This window comes from Aethalodelphis obliquidens, unplaced genomic scaffold (genome assembly GCF_003676395.1).
Source record: "Aethalodelphis obliquidens isolate GAN/ISIS:26980383/991018 unplaced genomic scaffold, ASM367639v1 scaffold7, whole genome shotgun sequence".
NCBI classification, from domain to species: domain Eukaryota; kingdom Metazoa; phylum Chordata; class Mammalia; order Artiodactyla; family Delphinidae; genus Aethalodelphis; species Aethalodelphis obliquidens.
The window spans coordinates 63,829,305-63,842,680 of NW_020837951.1; the positions used below are offsets into that span (position 1 = coordinate 63,829,305).

Sequence of the window (13,376 nt, forward strand, 5' to 3'; positions counted from 1 at the left end):
CAGGTATGGAATAGGAGCATCAGAGGATGATTCCTGGAGCAGGTGATTCTATAGCTGAGTGCCAGTCCACAGTCTGAATGAGCTAAAGCTGCCACACATCAGAAGAGGGAGAGCTGGGAAAAAATGGACACTAGATGTACTCTACTAAACATACTGCTACTGCAACAATGAGTTTTAATTGTCCTCAATTAAAAGGATGTGGCTGGGCTTCCCTGGTGGCGCAGTGGTTGGGAGTCCGCCTGCCGATGCAGGGGACACGGGTCTGTGCCCTGGTCTGGGAAGATCCCACATGCCACAGAGTGGCTAGGCCCGTGAGCAATGGCCGCTGAGCCTGTGTCCGGAGCCTGTGCTCCGCAACGGGAGTGGCCACAACAGTGAAAGGCCCGTGTACAGCAAAAAAAAAAAAAAAAAGGATGTGGCTAATCTCGTCTATTCTTAAGAGACCATATGACAGATGTGGAGGATAATCTAGTCCAAAAAGGATGAAGGCTGAGACTAAAGCAATGACGGTGGGGTGGGGAAGTAGAGACAGATGAGAGAAATTTCTCAAGTAGATTTATTAAGATTAGCTGACCAACTGGTTATGCAGATACGCGAGAGAAAGGGGGTAGGGATGACTTCAAAGATTCTAGTTACAGTGGTTTCATGAAAATTTTCAGGGAAATATGCTAAATGTCTTGTGAACATGTTGAGTTTAAACTGAATGCAGAGGTCTGCCGGAGCCAGCGAGAACAGCCGCCTGACTTCACCGCCACCTGGAGACGGCTGGCTGCAGCCGCCCACCAGCCAGAGGGGGCACCTTCAAGATGGTGGAGGAGTAAGACATGCAGATCACCTTCCTCCCGACAAATACATCAAACTACATCCACATGTGGAACAACTCCTACAGAACAGCTACTGGGAGAAGACTTCAGACTTCCCAAAAGGCAAGAACCTCCCCACGTACCTGGCCATGTGGCTGACAGGATCTGGGTACTCTGGCAGGCTGCCACCCTTAGCATCTGAGGTGTGAGAGCCAAGTTCAGGACACTGGTCCACCAGAGACCTCCAGGCCCCACATAATATCAAACAGCGAAAGCTCTCCCAGATATCTCCATCTCAACGCTAAGACCCAGCTCCACTCAATGACCAGCAAGCTGCAGTGCTGGACACCCTATGCCAAACAACTAGCAAGACAGGAACACAACGCCACCCATTAGCAGAGAGGCTGCCTAAAATCATAATAAGGTCACAGACACCCCAAAACACACCACCAGACACAGTCCTGCCCACCAGAAAGACAAGATCCAGCCTCATCCACCAGAACATAGGCACCAGTCCCCTCCACCAGGAAGCTTACACAACCCACTGAACCAACCTTAGTCACTGGGGGCAGACACCAAAAACAACGGGAACTACGAACCTGCAGCCTGCAAAAAGGAGACCCCAAACACAGTAAGTTAAGCAAAATGAGAAGACAGAGAAACACACAGCAGATGAAGGAGCAAGGTAAAAACCCACCAGACCAAACAAATGAAGAGGAAATAGGCAGTCTACCTGAAAAAGAATTCAGAATAATGATAGTAAAGATGATCCAAAATCTTGGAAATAGAATGGAGAAAATACAAGAAACTTTTAACAAGGACCTAGAAGAACTAATGAGCAAACAAACAGTGATGAAAAACACAATAAATGAACTTAAAAATTCTCTAGAAGGAATCAATAGCAGAATAACTGAGGCAGAAGAATGGATAAGTGATCTGGAAGATAAAATAGTGGAAATAACTACTGCAGAGCAGAATAAAGAAAAAAGAATTAAAAGAATTGAGGACAGGCTCAGAGACCTCTGGGACAACACTAAACGCACCAACATTCGAATGATAGGGGTCCCAGAAGAAGAAGAGAAAAAGAGAGTGTATGAGAAAATATTTGAAGAGTTTATAGTTGAAAACTTCCCTAATATGGGAAGGAAATAGTCAATCAAGTTCAGGAAGCAGAGTCCCATACAGGATAAATCCAAGGAGAAACATGTCAAGAGACATATTAATCAAACTATCAAAAATTAAATACAAAGAAGAAATAATAGAAGCAGCAAGAGAAAAGCAACAAATAACATACAAGGGAATCCCCATAAGGTTAACAGCTGATCTTTCAGCAGAAATTCTGCAAGCCAGAAGGGAGTGGCAGGACATTTTTAAAGTGATGAAAGAGAAAAAGCTACAACCAAGATTACTCTACCCAGCAAGGATCTCATTCAGATTCAAAGGAGAAATTAAAACCTTTACAGACAAGCAAAAGCTAAGAGAATTCAGCACCACTAAACCAGCTTTACAACAAATGCTAAAGAAACTTCTCTAGGCAGGAAACACAAGAGAAGGAAAAGACTTACAATAACAAACCCAAAACAATTAAGAAAATGGTAATAGGAACATATGTATTGATAACCACCTTAAATGTAAATGGAATAAATGCTCCAACCAAAAGATACAGACTGGCTGAATGGATACAAAAAGAAGGCCTGTGTATATGCTGTCTACAAGAGACCCACTTCAGACCTAGTGACACATACAGACTGAAAGTGAGGGGATGGAAAAAGATATTCCATGCAAATGGATATCAAAAGAAAGCTGGAGTAGCAATTCTTGTATCAGACAAAATAGACTTTAAAACAAAGACTATTACAAGAAGTAAAGAAGGACACTCCATAATGATCAAGGGATCAATCCAAGAAGAAGATATAACAATTGTAAATATTTATGAACCCAACAAAGGAGCACATCAATACATAAGGCAAATGCTAACAGCCATAAAAGGGGAAATCGACAGTAACAAAATCATAGTAGGGGACTTTAACACCCCACTTTCACCAATGGACAGATCATCCAAAATGAAACTAAATAAGGAAACACAAGCTTTAAATGATACGTTAAACAAGATGGACCTAGTTGATTTTTATAGGACATTCCATCCAAAAACAGCAGATTACACTTTCTTCTCAAGTGCTCATGGAACATTCTCCAGGATAGACCATATCTTGGGTCACAAATCAAGCCTTGGTAAATTTAAGAAAATTGAAATCATATCAAGTACCTTTTCCGACCACAACTCTGTGAGACTAGATATCAATTACAGGAAAAAAATCTGTAAAAAATACAAACACATGGAGGCTAAACATGGCTAAACAATACGCTACTAGATAACCAAGAGATCACTGCAGAAATCAAAGAGGAAATCAAAAAATACCTAGAAACTAATGACAATGAAAACATGACGACCCAAAACCTATGTGATGAGCAAAAGCAGTTCTAACAGGGAAGTTTTTAGCAATACAATACTCCCTCAAGAAACAAGAAACATCTCAAATAAACAACCTAACCTTACACCAAAAGCAATGCGAGAAAGAAGAACAAAAAAACCCCAAAGTTAGCAGAAGGAAAGAAATCATAAAGATCAGATCAGAAATAAATGAAAAAGAAATGAAGGAAACGATAGCAAAGATCAATAAAACTAAAAGCTGGTTCTTTGAGAAGATAAACAAAATTGATAAACCATTAGCCAGAGTCATAAGAAAAAAAGGGAGAAGACGCAAATCAATAGAATTAGAAATGAAAAAGGAGAAGTAACATCTGATACTGCAGAAATGCAAAGGATCATGAGAGATTATTACAAGCAACTATATGCCAATAAAAGGCAGCCTCTTCAATACGTAGTGCTGGGAAAACTGGACAGCTACAGTAAAAGAATGAAATTAGAACACTTCCTAACACCATACACAAAAATAAACTCAAAATGGATTAAAGACCTAAATGTAAGGCCAGACACTATAAAACTCTTAGAGGAAAACATAGGCAGAACACTCTATGACATAAATCACAGGAAGATTCTTTTTGACCCACCTCCTAGAGAAATGGAAATAAAAACAAATAAAAACAAAAATAAACAAATGGGACCTAATGAAACTTAAAAGCTTTTGCACAGTAAAGGAAACCATAACCAGACAAAAAGACAATCCTCAGAATGGGAGAAAATATTTGCAAATGAAACAACTGACAAAGGATTAATCTCCAAAATATATAAGCAGCTCATGCAGCTCAATATCAAAAAAACAAACAACCCAATCCAAAAATGGGCAGAAGACTTAAATAGACATTTCTCCAAAGAAGATTTACAGATTACCAACAAATATATGAAAGGATACTCAACATCACTAATCATTAGAGAAATGCAAATCAAAACTACAATGAGGTATCGCCTCACACCAGTCAGAATGGCCATCCTCAAAAAATCTATAAACAATAAATGCTGGAGAGGGTGTGGAGGAAAGGGAACCCTCTTGCACTGTTGGTGGGAATGTAAATTGATACAGCCACTACGGAGAACAGTATGGAGGGTCCTCAAAATCTAAAAATAGAACTACCATATGACCCAGCAATCCCACTACTGGGCATATAGCCTGAGAAAGCCATAACTCAAAAAGAGTCATGTACCACAATGTTCATTGCAGCTCTATTTACAATAGCCAGGACATGGAAGCAACCTAAGTGTCCATCAACAGATGAATGGATAAAGAAGATGTGGCACATATATACAATGGAATATTACTCAGCCATAAAAAGAAATGAAATTGAGTTATTTGTAGTGAGTTGGATGGACCTAGAGACTGTCATATAGAGTGAAGTAAGTCAGAACGAGAAAAACAAATACCGTATGTTAACACAAATATATGGAATGTAAAAAAAAAAAAAAAGGTTCTGAAGAACTTAGGGGCAGGACAGGAATAAAGATGCAGATGTAGAGAATGGACTTGAGGACATGGGGAGGGGGAAGGGTAAGCTGGGACAAAGTGAGAGAGTAGCACTGACATATATACACTACCAAATGTAAAATAGATAGCTAGTGGGAAGCAGCCGCATAGCACAGGGAGATCAGCTCAGTGCTTTGTGTCCACCTAGAGGGGTGGGATAGAGAGGGTGGGAGGGAAACGCAAGAGTGTGGGGATATGGGGATATATGTATACGTATAGCTGATTCACTTTGTTATAGAGCAGAAACTAACACACCACTGTAAAGCAATTATATTTCAATAAAGATGTTAAAAAATAAATAAATCTTCCAAATAGAAAAAATAAATAAATAAAATGAATGTAGAGATGTCAGGTAGAGATGTTGGTACACAAGTCTGAGCTGGAGAATATTTAGGAGTCAAAAAATAGGCGGTACATGAAAACAGAGCAAAAGTCTTTCTGTTTCTCTGTTTCTCTGTTTCTCTCTCTCACTCTCCCTCTCTCCCTCCCTCCTTTTCCCCTCCCTCCCACTCCCCACCCTCCCTTTCTTTCTCTCTCTCTCCACCCTTCCCTTCTTTCTTCCCTGCCTCCCCTGCAACATAGACTAAGAAGATGAATAAAAGTAGAGAAAAATATGATTATGACTTCTTTAGAAGCCCATCCATCATGGGGAATAACTGGATCTATAGAATTCAGCCTGACATATTTGCCAAGATTTAAAAATAATTTTATTTCAATAAAGTTTTCATTACTGTGGTCTTTACTGTAGAGGAAACTGACATCTATGTGGGTATGAAAAATATGCCCTATAAAATATACAATAGCAGAAAAGGAAAAAGGAGTCCTGAATTTTCTGTTTTTAAAAAGGCCTATAGTTTGCTAAAAACGATACAGTATTCTAGTCAGAAACATAGCTCAGTTTGAATGGATACAACAAAAGATTTAGAAATAAATCCTATTCATAGTTTCCATTTTGGATTATCAAATCATCTCAGGCCTCAAGCAAAAATGTAATCTAGAAATGGCATAATTTTACGCATTGATGAAAAGAGGAGGCTGTTATTTATAAAGGAATTGATTTCTTTTCAGTCAATAAGCAGGTGAATTGAGAATTTTCTGATTCATTTTCCATTCCCTCTTAATAGGAGCACCTACTTCCTTCAGTTTCTGGGCTCTTCCATTTGTTACCTTTATCTTGGCAGACAGATGAATAGCTCAATCATCTATGCATTGGCTAATGTCAGTGACCATGACACTATGAGATGATATTATATAACCAACAGGGACACTATATGTAGTGGGTACCACTTATTTTCAGAAGCCTTTTTTTCCATCCTTACCACCAATCATCCTCTTCTTGCAAGGAGTCTACCCCTTTAGAGTTGCCCAGACCCTTCCTCATCTGTAATTTGTATAGGATGATGGCTCCTTAAGCCTATTTTTGTATTCTATATATTTAAATAATATCCTTGAGTGGTAGTAAAACTCTTAGTTCTTCAAAAGCAATGATAAATAATAGCTAATATATTTATTGAGTACTTACTATGTGCCAGAAAGTTCTCAATACTTACATGTATTACGTCACTTACCCTCACAATCACTTTATAAGGATGTTGTTTTACAGATAAAGAAACTGAGTCACAGGTCAGTTAATGTCAAGAACAGGACAAAAACAAAGACAGTCTAACTACAGAGCCTATGTTTTAACCACAACACACAAAATAAGTCAGTGGGTTTTTTTGCTGTTATTGTTATGAAGCAAGCAAATTTTGTGAGGTGCTCTTTATAGAAGGGTCTGATGGTTAAATAACCTTGGAAACACTGCATACATGGTAATTTACATAACTCTGTGGAAAAGTAAGAGAGCAGTTATGTTGCAAAGAAACTGACTTAATTTTGCTTACTCAATTGCTTCTCAAACTTCGAGCTTTGAAATCTGTTTTCCTGTAGTTTCTAATTACATCTTCTAGAACTGATATCTGTGGACAAGACTTTGGGAAAGAGTTCAGAGACGGACTCTTACCTGTGGCTCTGAGAGATTTGGAGGTTCATGGCTGTCCCACAGGACAAATTCAAATGAATCTTCAAAGATTTCTCCACCAAAATGACGATAGTAAATGATGCCATTGAACAGATCCATCTGAAGGAAGCCAGGGACAGGATAGCCTATTGGGTCCACAAAATATCACATACCTTTGTAACAGTCTGCCAGGTGTTGGGGTATAATGATATTGGATTTATCTCCAGAAGTTTTCTCAGTCTAGTATGTTGTATGTACCCAAGGAATCCTTTTTTTAAATTGAAGTATAGTTGATTTACAATACTGTGTTAGTTTCAGGTATACAGCAAAGGAATTCAGATATATATATATATATAGAGAGAGAGAGATAGATATAGATATAGATATATCCAGATTCTTTTCCACTAAAGATTATTAGAAGATACTGAATATAGTTCACTGTGTTATACAGTAAATCCCTATTGCTTATCTATTTTATGTATAGTAGTTTGTCCACGGAATCATTATTAAATGCTTTTATCAAAGCTTATAAATAATAAAGCAGAAAAATTAAAGTACTACATCTGCCTTAATATATAGAAAAATTAGCATTAGAAAAATATTTTCAAGAAATAGTCTTAACATCAGCCAAGATGGCAGAGGAGAAAGACCCTGAGCTCACCTCCTCTCATGGGCACACCAAAATCACAACTATCTGCAGAACAGCCATCAGTGAAAAAGGCCAGAACCTACCAGAGGAGAGCTTCTACAACTAAAGATATAAGGAAGGAACAATAACAAGATGGGTAGGAAGGGCAAAGTCACAAAATAGTCAAGTCCCATACTGCAGGGTGGGCAATCCACAAACAAGAAAATAATTACAACTGCAGAGTCTCTCAAAGGACTAAGAGGTCCAAGCCCCAGCCCAGGGGTCCTGCACTTGGGAAGGTGAGCCTCCAGGGCATATGGCTTTGAAGGCCAGTGGGGTGACTTCTGGGAGTCCCAGAGGGCTGGGGGAAATAGAGACTTCACTCTTAAAGGGTACATAAAGAAGCTCTCATGCTCCAGGACCCAGGGAAGAAGCAGTCATTTGATAGAAGCCTGGGTGAGAATCACTTGCTGATCTAGGAGAATCTTCTGGAGAGACAGGAGGCAACTTCAGCTCACCCTAGGGACATAGACACTGGCAACAGCCATTTTGGGAACTTATTCTACTACATGGATACTGGCACTGGCAAACGCCACTGTGGAATCTTCTCTTTAGCTTATTAGGGTGAAGACCCAGCCCCGACACAGCCCACAGGCCTGTAGACTCCAGTGCTGGGATGCCTCAGGCCAAGCAACTAACTGGGTGGGGACACAGCTTTACCCACCAGCAGACAGGCTGTCATAAGACCTCCTGCATGAACAGCTGCTTCTGGACGTTGCCCTGTCCACCAGAGAGCTCAGGATCCAGCTGCACCCACCACTGGGCAGGTACCAGCTCCAGAATAGCCTGGGCCCCAGCCCCACTCTCCAGGGAGCCTGCGCTAGCCTCCAGACTAGTTTCATCCACCAAGGGGCAGACACTAGCTGAAAGAAAGCCACAGACATGCAGCCTGCAGACAAGACCTGCCCACTAATAGGCTAGGACCTGCATGGGGACCAACTGGACCGTGGTCCCGCCTACTAGTAGACCAACAGAAGCTTTAGGACTCCCTGGACCCTGCACCCAACTGTGTCAGGAAGTAGTCCCACCCACCAGTGATCCAAAACCAGCTCTAGGACCCCTGGGTCCTGCAAGCAGACTTCAGGACCTGGCTCTGCCCACCAGTAGGCCAGCATTAGCCCCAGGACCTGGTTCAACACACCAGTGGGTGGCTAACAGCCCTGGAGTCTCCTGGACCTTGACTCAACCCAACAATGAGCCAGCACTAGCCCCAGTGCCCCCTGGGGTTCTGTAGTCAGCACCACCTTGTGACCCGGTCCCACCAACCAGCAGTCAGCAACCTCCACACAAGGCAGGGCCTGGCAACCAACTGGACAGGGGGCAAATCAACCCTACAAGACTGCCTACATAGTCAGCCCACCACAAGAGAAGGACACAGTCAGTCCTCATTGGGGGAACCCCTAGAGCATATAGCTCAGGTGATGAGAGGGGGATGTGCTGCTGGGACACACAGGATGTCTCCTTCAAAAGGCTACTTCTCCAAGATTGGGAAATGTAACTAACCTACCAGATACATAAAAATAAAAACAGCAACCTAGGCAAAATAAGGCAACAAAGGAACAAACGTGTTTCTAACAAACAAGATAAAACCCCAGAAGAAGAACTAAGTGAAGCGGAGATAGGCAATCTACCTGAGAAAGAGATAAGGGTAGTGTGATGATAAAGATGATCAAAGAACCCAAGAAAAGAATGGATGCATAGAACAAGAAGTTAGAAGCTTTTTAACAAAGAGTTAGAAAATATGAAGAACAACCAAACAGAGATGAAGAATACAATAACTGAAATGAAAAATACAGTACAAGGACTCAACAGTAGACTAAATGATACAGAGGAAATGACCAGGAAGCTGGAAGACAGAGTAGTGGGAATCACTGATGCTGAACAGACAAAAGAAAAAAGAATGAAAAGAAATGAGGACAGCTTAAGAGACTTCTGGGACAACCTCAAGCACACTAATAGTCACATTATAAGGGTCCCAGAAGGAAAAGAAACAGAGAACCTATCAACATATTTGCAGACATAATAGATGAAAACTTCCCTAACCTGGTAAAGGAAACAGATATCTAAGTGTAGGGAGTACAGAGAGTCCTATACAGGATTAATTCAAAGAGGAACACACCAAGATATACTGTAATTAAAATGGCAAAATTGGGACTTCCCTGGTGGTCCAGTGGTAAAGAATCAGCCTTCCAATGCGGGGCATGCAGGTTCGATCCCTGGTCGGGGAACTAACATCCCACACGCCACGGGGCAACCAAGCCCACACACAACAACTACAGAGCCCACGTACCCTCTAGCCCACTCGCCACAACTAGAGAGAGAAAACCCACATGCCACAACTAGAGGGAAGCCCAAGCACTACAATGAAGAGACCGCGCACCATAATGAAAAGATCCAGAATGCCTCAACAAGGATCCCGTGTGCTGCAACTAAGACCTGACGCAGCCAAAAAAAATAATAATGATAAGGAAAATAAGTAAGTAAAATAAATATTTTTAAAAATATAAAATAAAATAAAATGGCATAATTAAAGATAGAGAATATTAAAAATGGCAAGGGAAAAGCAACAAGTAACATACAAGGGAACACCCATAAGGCTATCACCTGAATTTCAACAGAAATTCTACAGGCCAGAGGGAGTGGCACAATATATTTAAAGTGATGCAAAGGAAAAACCTACAACTAAGAATATTCTACCCAGCAAGGCTCATGTTCAGATCTGATGGAGAGATCAATAGCTTTACAGACAAGCAAAAGCTAAAAGAGTTCAGCTTAACAAGAAATGTTGAAGGACTTCTCTAAGAGAAAAAGAAAATACCACAACTAGAAACGTGAAAACTGCAAAAGCAAAATGCTCATCTGTAAAGGCAAACACACAATATAAAGGTAGTAAATCATGCACACACACAGATAGGAGGAAGATTAAGAGACAAAAGTAGTAAAATCATCTACATCCACAATAAGCAGTTAAGGGATATACAAAAAATTAGATGTAATATATGACATCAAAAACAGCTGTGAGGGGAGGAGAGTACAAATGCAGGGTTGTTAAAATGCATCTGAAATTAAGAAACTGATGAAAGAAATTGAAAACAACACAAACAGATGGAAAGACATACACTGTTCATGTACTGGAAGAATTAAAATTGTTATAACGACCATACTACCCAAGACAACCTACAGATTCAATGCAATCCCTATTAAAGTATCAAGGGCACTTTTCACATAACTAGAACAAATAATTTTAAAATTTGTATGGAAACACAAAAGACCCTGAAGTGCCAAAGCAATCTTGAGAAAGAAGAACAGAGCTGGGAGGAACTGCACTACCTGACTTCAGACTGTACCACAAAGCTACAATAATCAAAACAGTATGATACTGGCATACAGCAGACACATAGATCAACAGAACAAAATAGAGAACCAGAGATAAACCCATGAATTTATGTTCAATTAATCTATGACAAAGGAGACAAGAACATACAATGGAGAAAAGACAGTCTCTTCAATAAATGGTGCTGGGAAAACTGGATAGCTACATGTAAAAGAATGAAATTAGAACATTCTCTAACACCATATAAACAAAATAAACTCAAAGTGGATTAAAGACCTAAATGTAAGATCTGAAACCATAAAACTCCTAGAAGAAAACAAAGGCAGAACACACTTTGACATAATTTATAGCGATGTTTTTGGATCTGTCTCCTAAAGCAAAAGAAACAAAAGCACAAATAAACAAATGGGACCTAGTAAAACTTAAAAGCTTTTGCACATCAACAAAACAAAAAGACAACCTATTGAATGGGAGAAAATATTGCAAATGATATGACCAATAAGGGGTTAATATCCAAAATATACAAACAGCTCATACAACTCAACAGCAAAAAAACAAACAACCTGATTAAAAAATGGAAGAAGAACTGAGTAACCATTTTTCCAAAGACATACAGATTGCCAACAAGCACATGAAAAGATGCTCAACATCACTAATCATCAGAGAATTGCAAATGAGATATCACTTCACACCTGTCAGAATGGCTATCATTGAAAAGAACATAAATAACAAATATTGGCAAGGATGTGGAGAAAAAGGAACCTTGTACACTGTTGGTGGGAATGTAAATTGGTGAGCCATTGTGGAAAACAGTATGGAGGTTTCTTAAAAGACTAAACATAGAACTACCATATGTCCCAGCAATTCCACTCCTAGATATATGACTGAAAAAAATGAAAACACTAATTTGAAAAGATATATGCACCCCAATGTTCATTGCAGCACTATTTACAATAGCCAATACATGGAAGCAACCCAAGTGTCCATCAACAAATGAATGGACAAAGAAGATGTGGTGTGTATACACACACACACACACACACACACACATAGACATACAATGGAATACTACTCAGCCATTAAAAAGAATGAAATTTTGCAACAATGTGGATGGACTTAGAGGGTATTATGTTAAATGAAATGTCAGAGAAAGACAAATAATGTATGATATCACTAACACATGGAATCTAAAAAATACAACAAACTAGTGAATATAACAAAAAAGAAACAGACTCACAGATATAGAGAACAAACTAGTGTCTACCCATGGGGAGAGTGAAGGGGGAGGAGCGATACAGGCATATAGGATTAAGAGGTTCCAACTACTATATATAAAATAAATAAGCTTCAAGATATGTTGTACAACATGGGGAACATAGCTAATATTTTATAATAACAATAAATGGATTATAACATTTAAAAATTGTGAATCACTATGTTATACACCTGAAACATAAAATATTGTACATCAACTATATCTCAATTTTTAAATAATTAATTAAAAATAAAATTAAACATGTTTAAAAAAAGAAACAGTCTTAAGTAAAACTGCTTGATACCTATTTTGTCAAGCTCCTGACCTACCTACTTCAAAAAGTAGTTATGAAATTATTCTAACAAAATGTAAATAAATGTTATTCATGAAATTTCTTTATCAATAATGTAGAATAGGTCAAACATATCTCTTCAACCTTATTTGTTCTCTTACCTTGCATAGCAGACTTAATTTTTCATGATGTAATGGTTATCTTGAGGCCCAGCTCTGGAACTTTCTAGATTCCATATGGATAGATCAACTTAACCTAAATCTCAGGCTTCCCATCTACGAAATGGTAATAATAATAATAGAATCTTACCTCATAAACTTGATGTCCCCCTTAGCACAAATTCTGACACAAATGATCTTAACTGCCCAGAACTTACCTATCAGTCCTGGTGCTGGCTTCTTCATGATCTCTCCAGCCTGCGGGGGTTTCGTGATATTAAAGAAGATGTAGTCATCACTGGAGTCCATGTCTGAAGCTCTCAGCTTGGAACCCTGGATCAGTATGGTCTGCCCCTCCTCCAGTTCAATCACAACATTGGTTATGAGGAATGGTGGACTATCATCTTTGGGCAAGATGTTGATGGGAAATTTATGTCGGATGCTGTGTTGGCCGTCGAATATCCTGAAGACCACAAAGTCTTTGGTGGAGTCACTGTCGTCATGATGATATTGAACGACTCCAGCCTGAAGGTCAGCCACGGTGAAGAGAAACCCCTTCCCCCCTGATGGAAAGAACAGAGGTGGAGCGGAATGAAAAAGGTGTGGAGGCAGCAGGTTAGTGAAAGCAGCACTGCAGGAGAGGGTGTGAAATGGAAAGTGGTGCAGCCGATGCTTCCCTCGCCTGGAAAAACCATAGATTGTTTAGTGGGTTCTGGGGCTCCAAAGACCTGGTTTTGAATACTGGCTGTAATACTTATTAGCTGGGTGGACTTGGGCAGGGTATTTAATTTATTTGAGACTCATCTCTAAAAGAGAGATAATAATACCTACCTAACATTCCCTCTTAAGGATGAGAGAACTCAAACA

The 13,376-nt window shown here is 39.6% G+C and overlaps 1 protein-coding gene across 1 annotated transcript in view; it reads right to left on the bottom strand.

Annotated features, from left to right (window-relative positions):
- Positions 1 to 13,376, bottom strand: part of FREM1 (FRAS1 related extracellular matrix 1) — a 155,990-nt gene that overhangs the window by 107,277 nt on the left and 35,337 nt on the right. Inside the window, exons 8-9 of the mRNA XM_027105887.1 lie at positions 12,728 to 13,072; positions 6,786 to 6,928 (exon numbers count right to left, since the gene is read on the bottom strand). Of these exons, the coding sequence (XP_026961688.1) occupies positions 6,786 to 6,928; positions 12,728 to 13,072 (488 nt within the window). The remainder of the gene's footprint in view (positions 1 to 6,785; positions 6,929 to 12,727; positions 13,073 to 13,376) is intronic.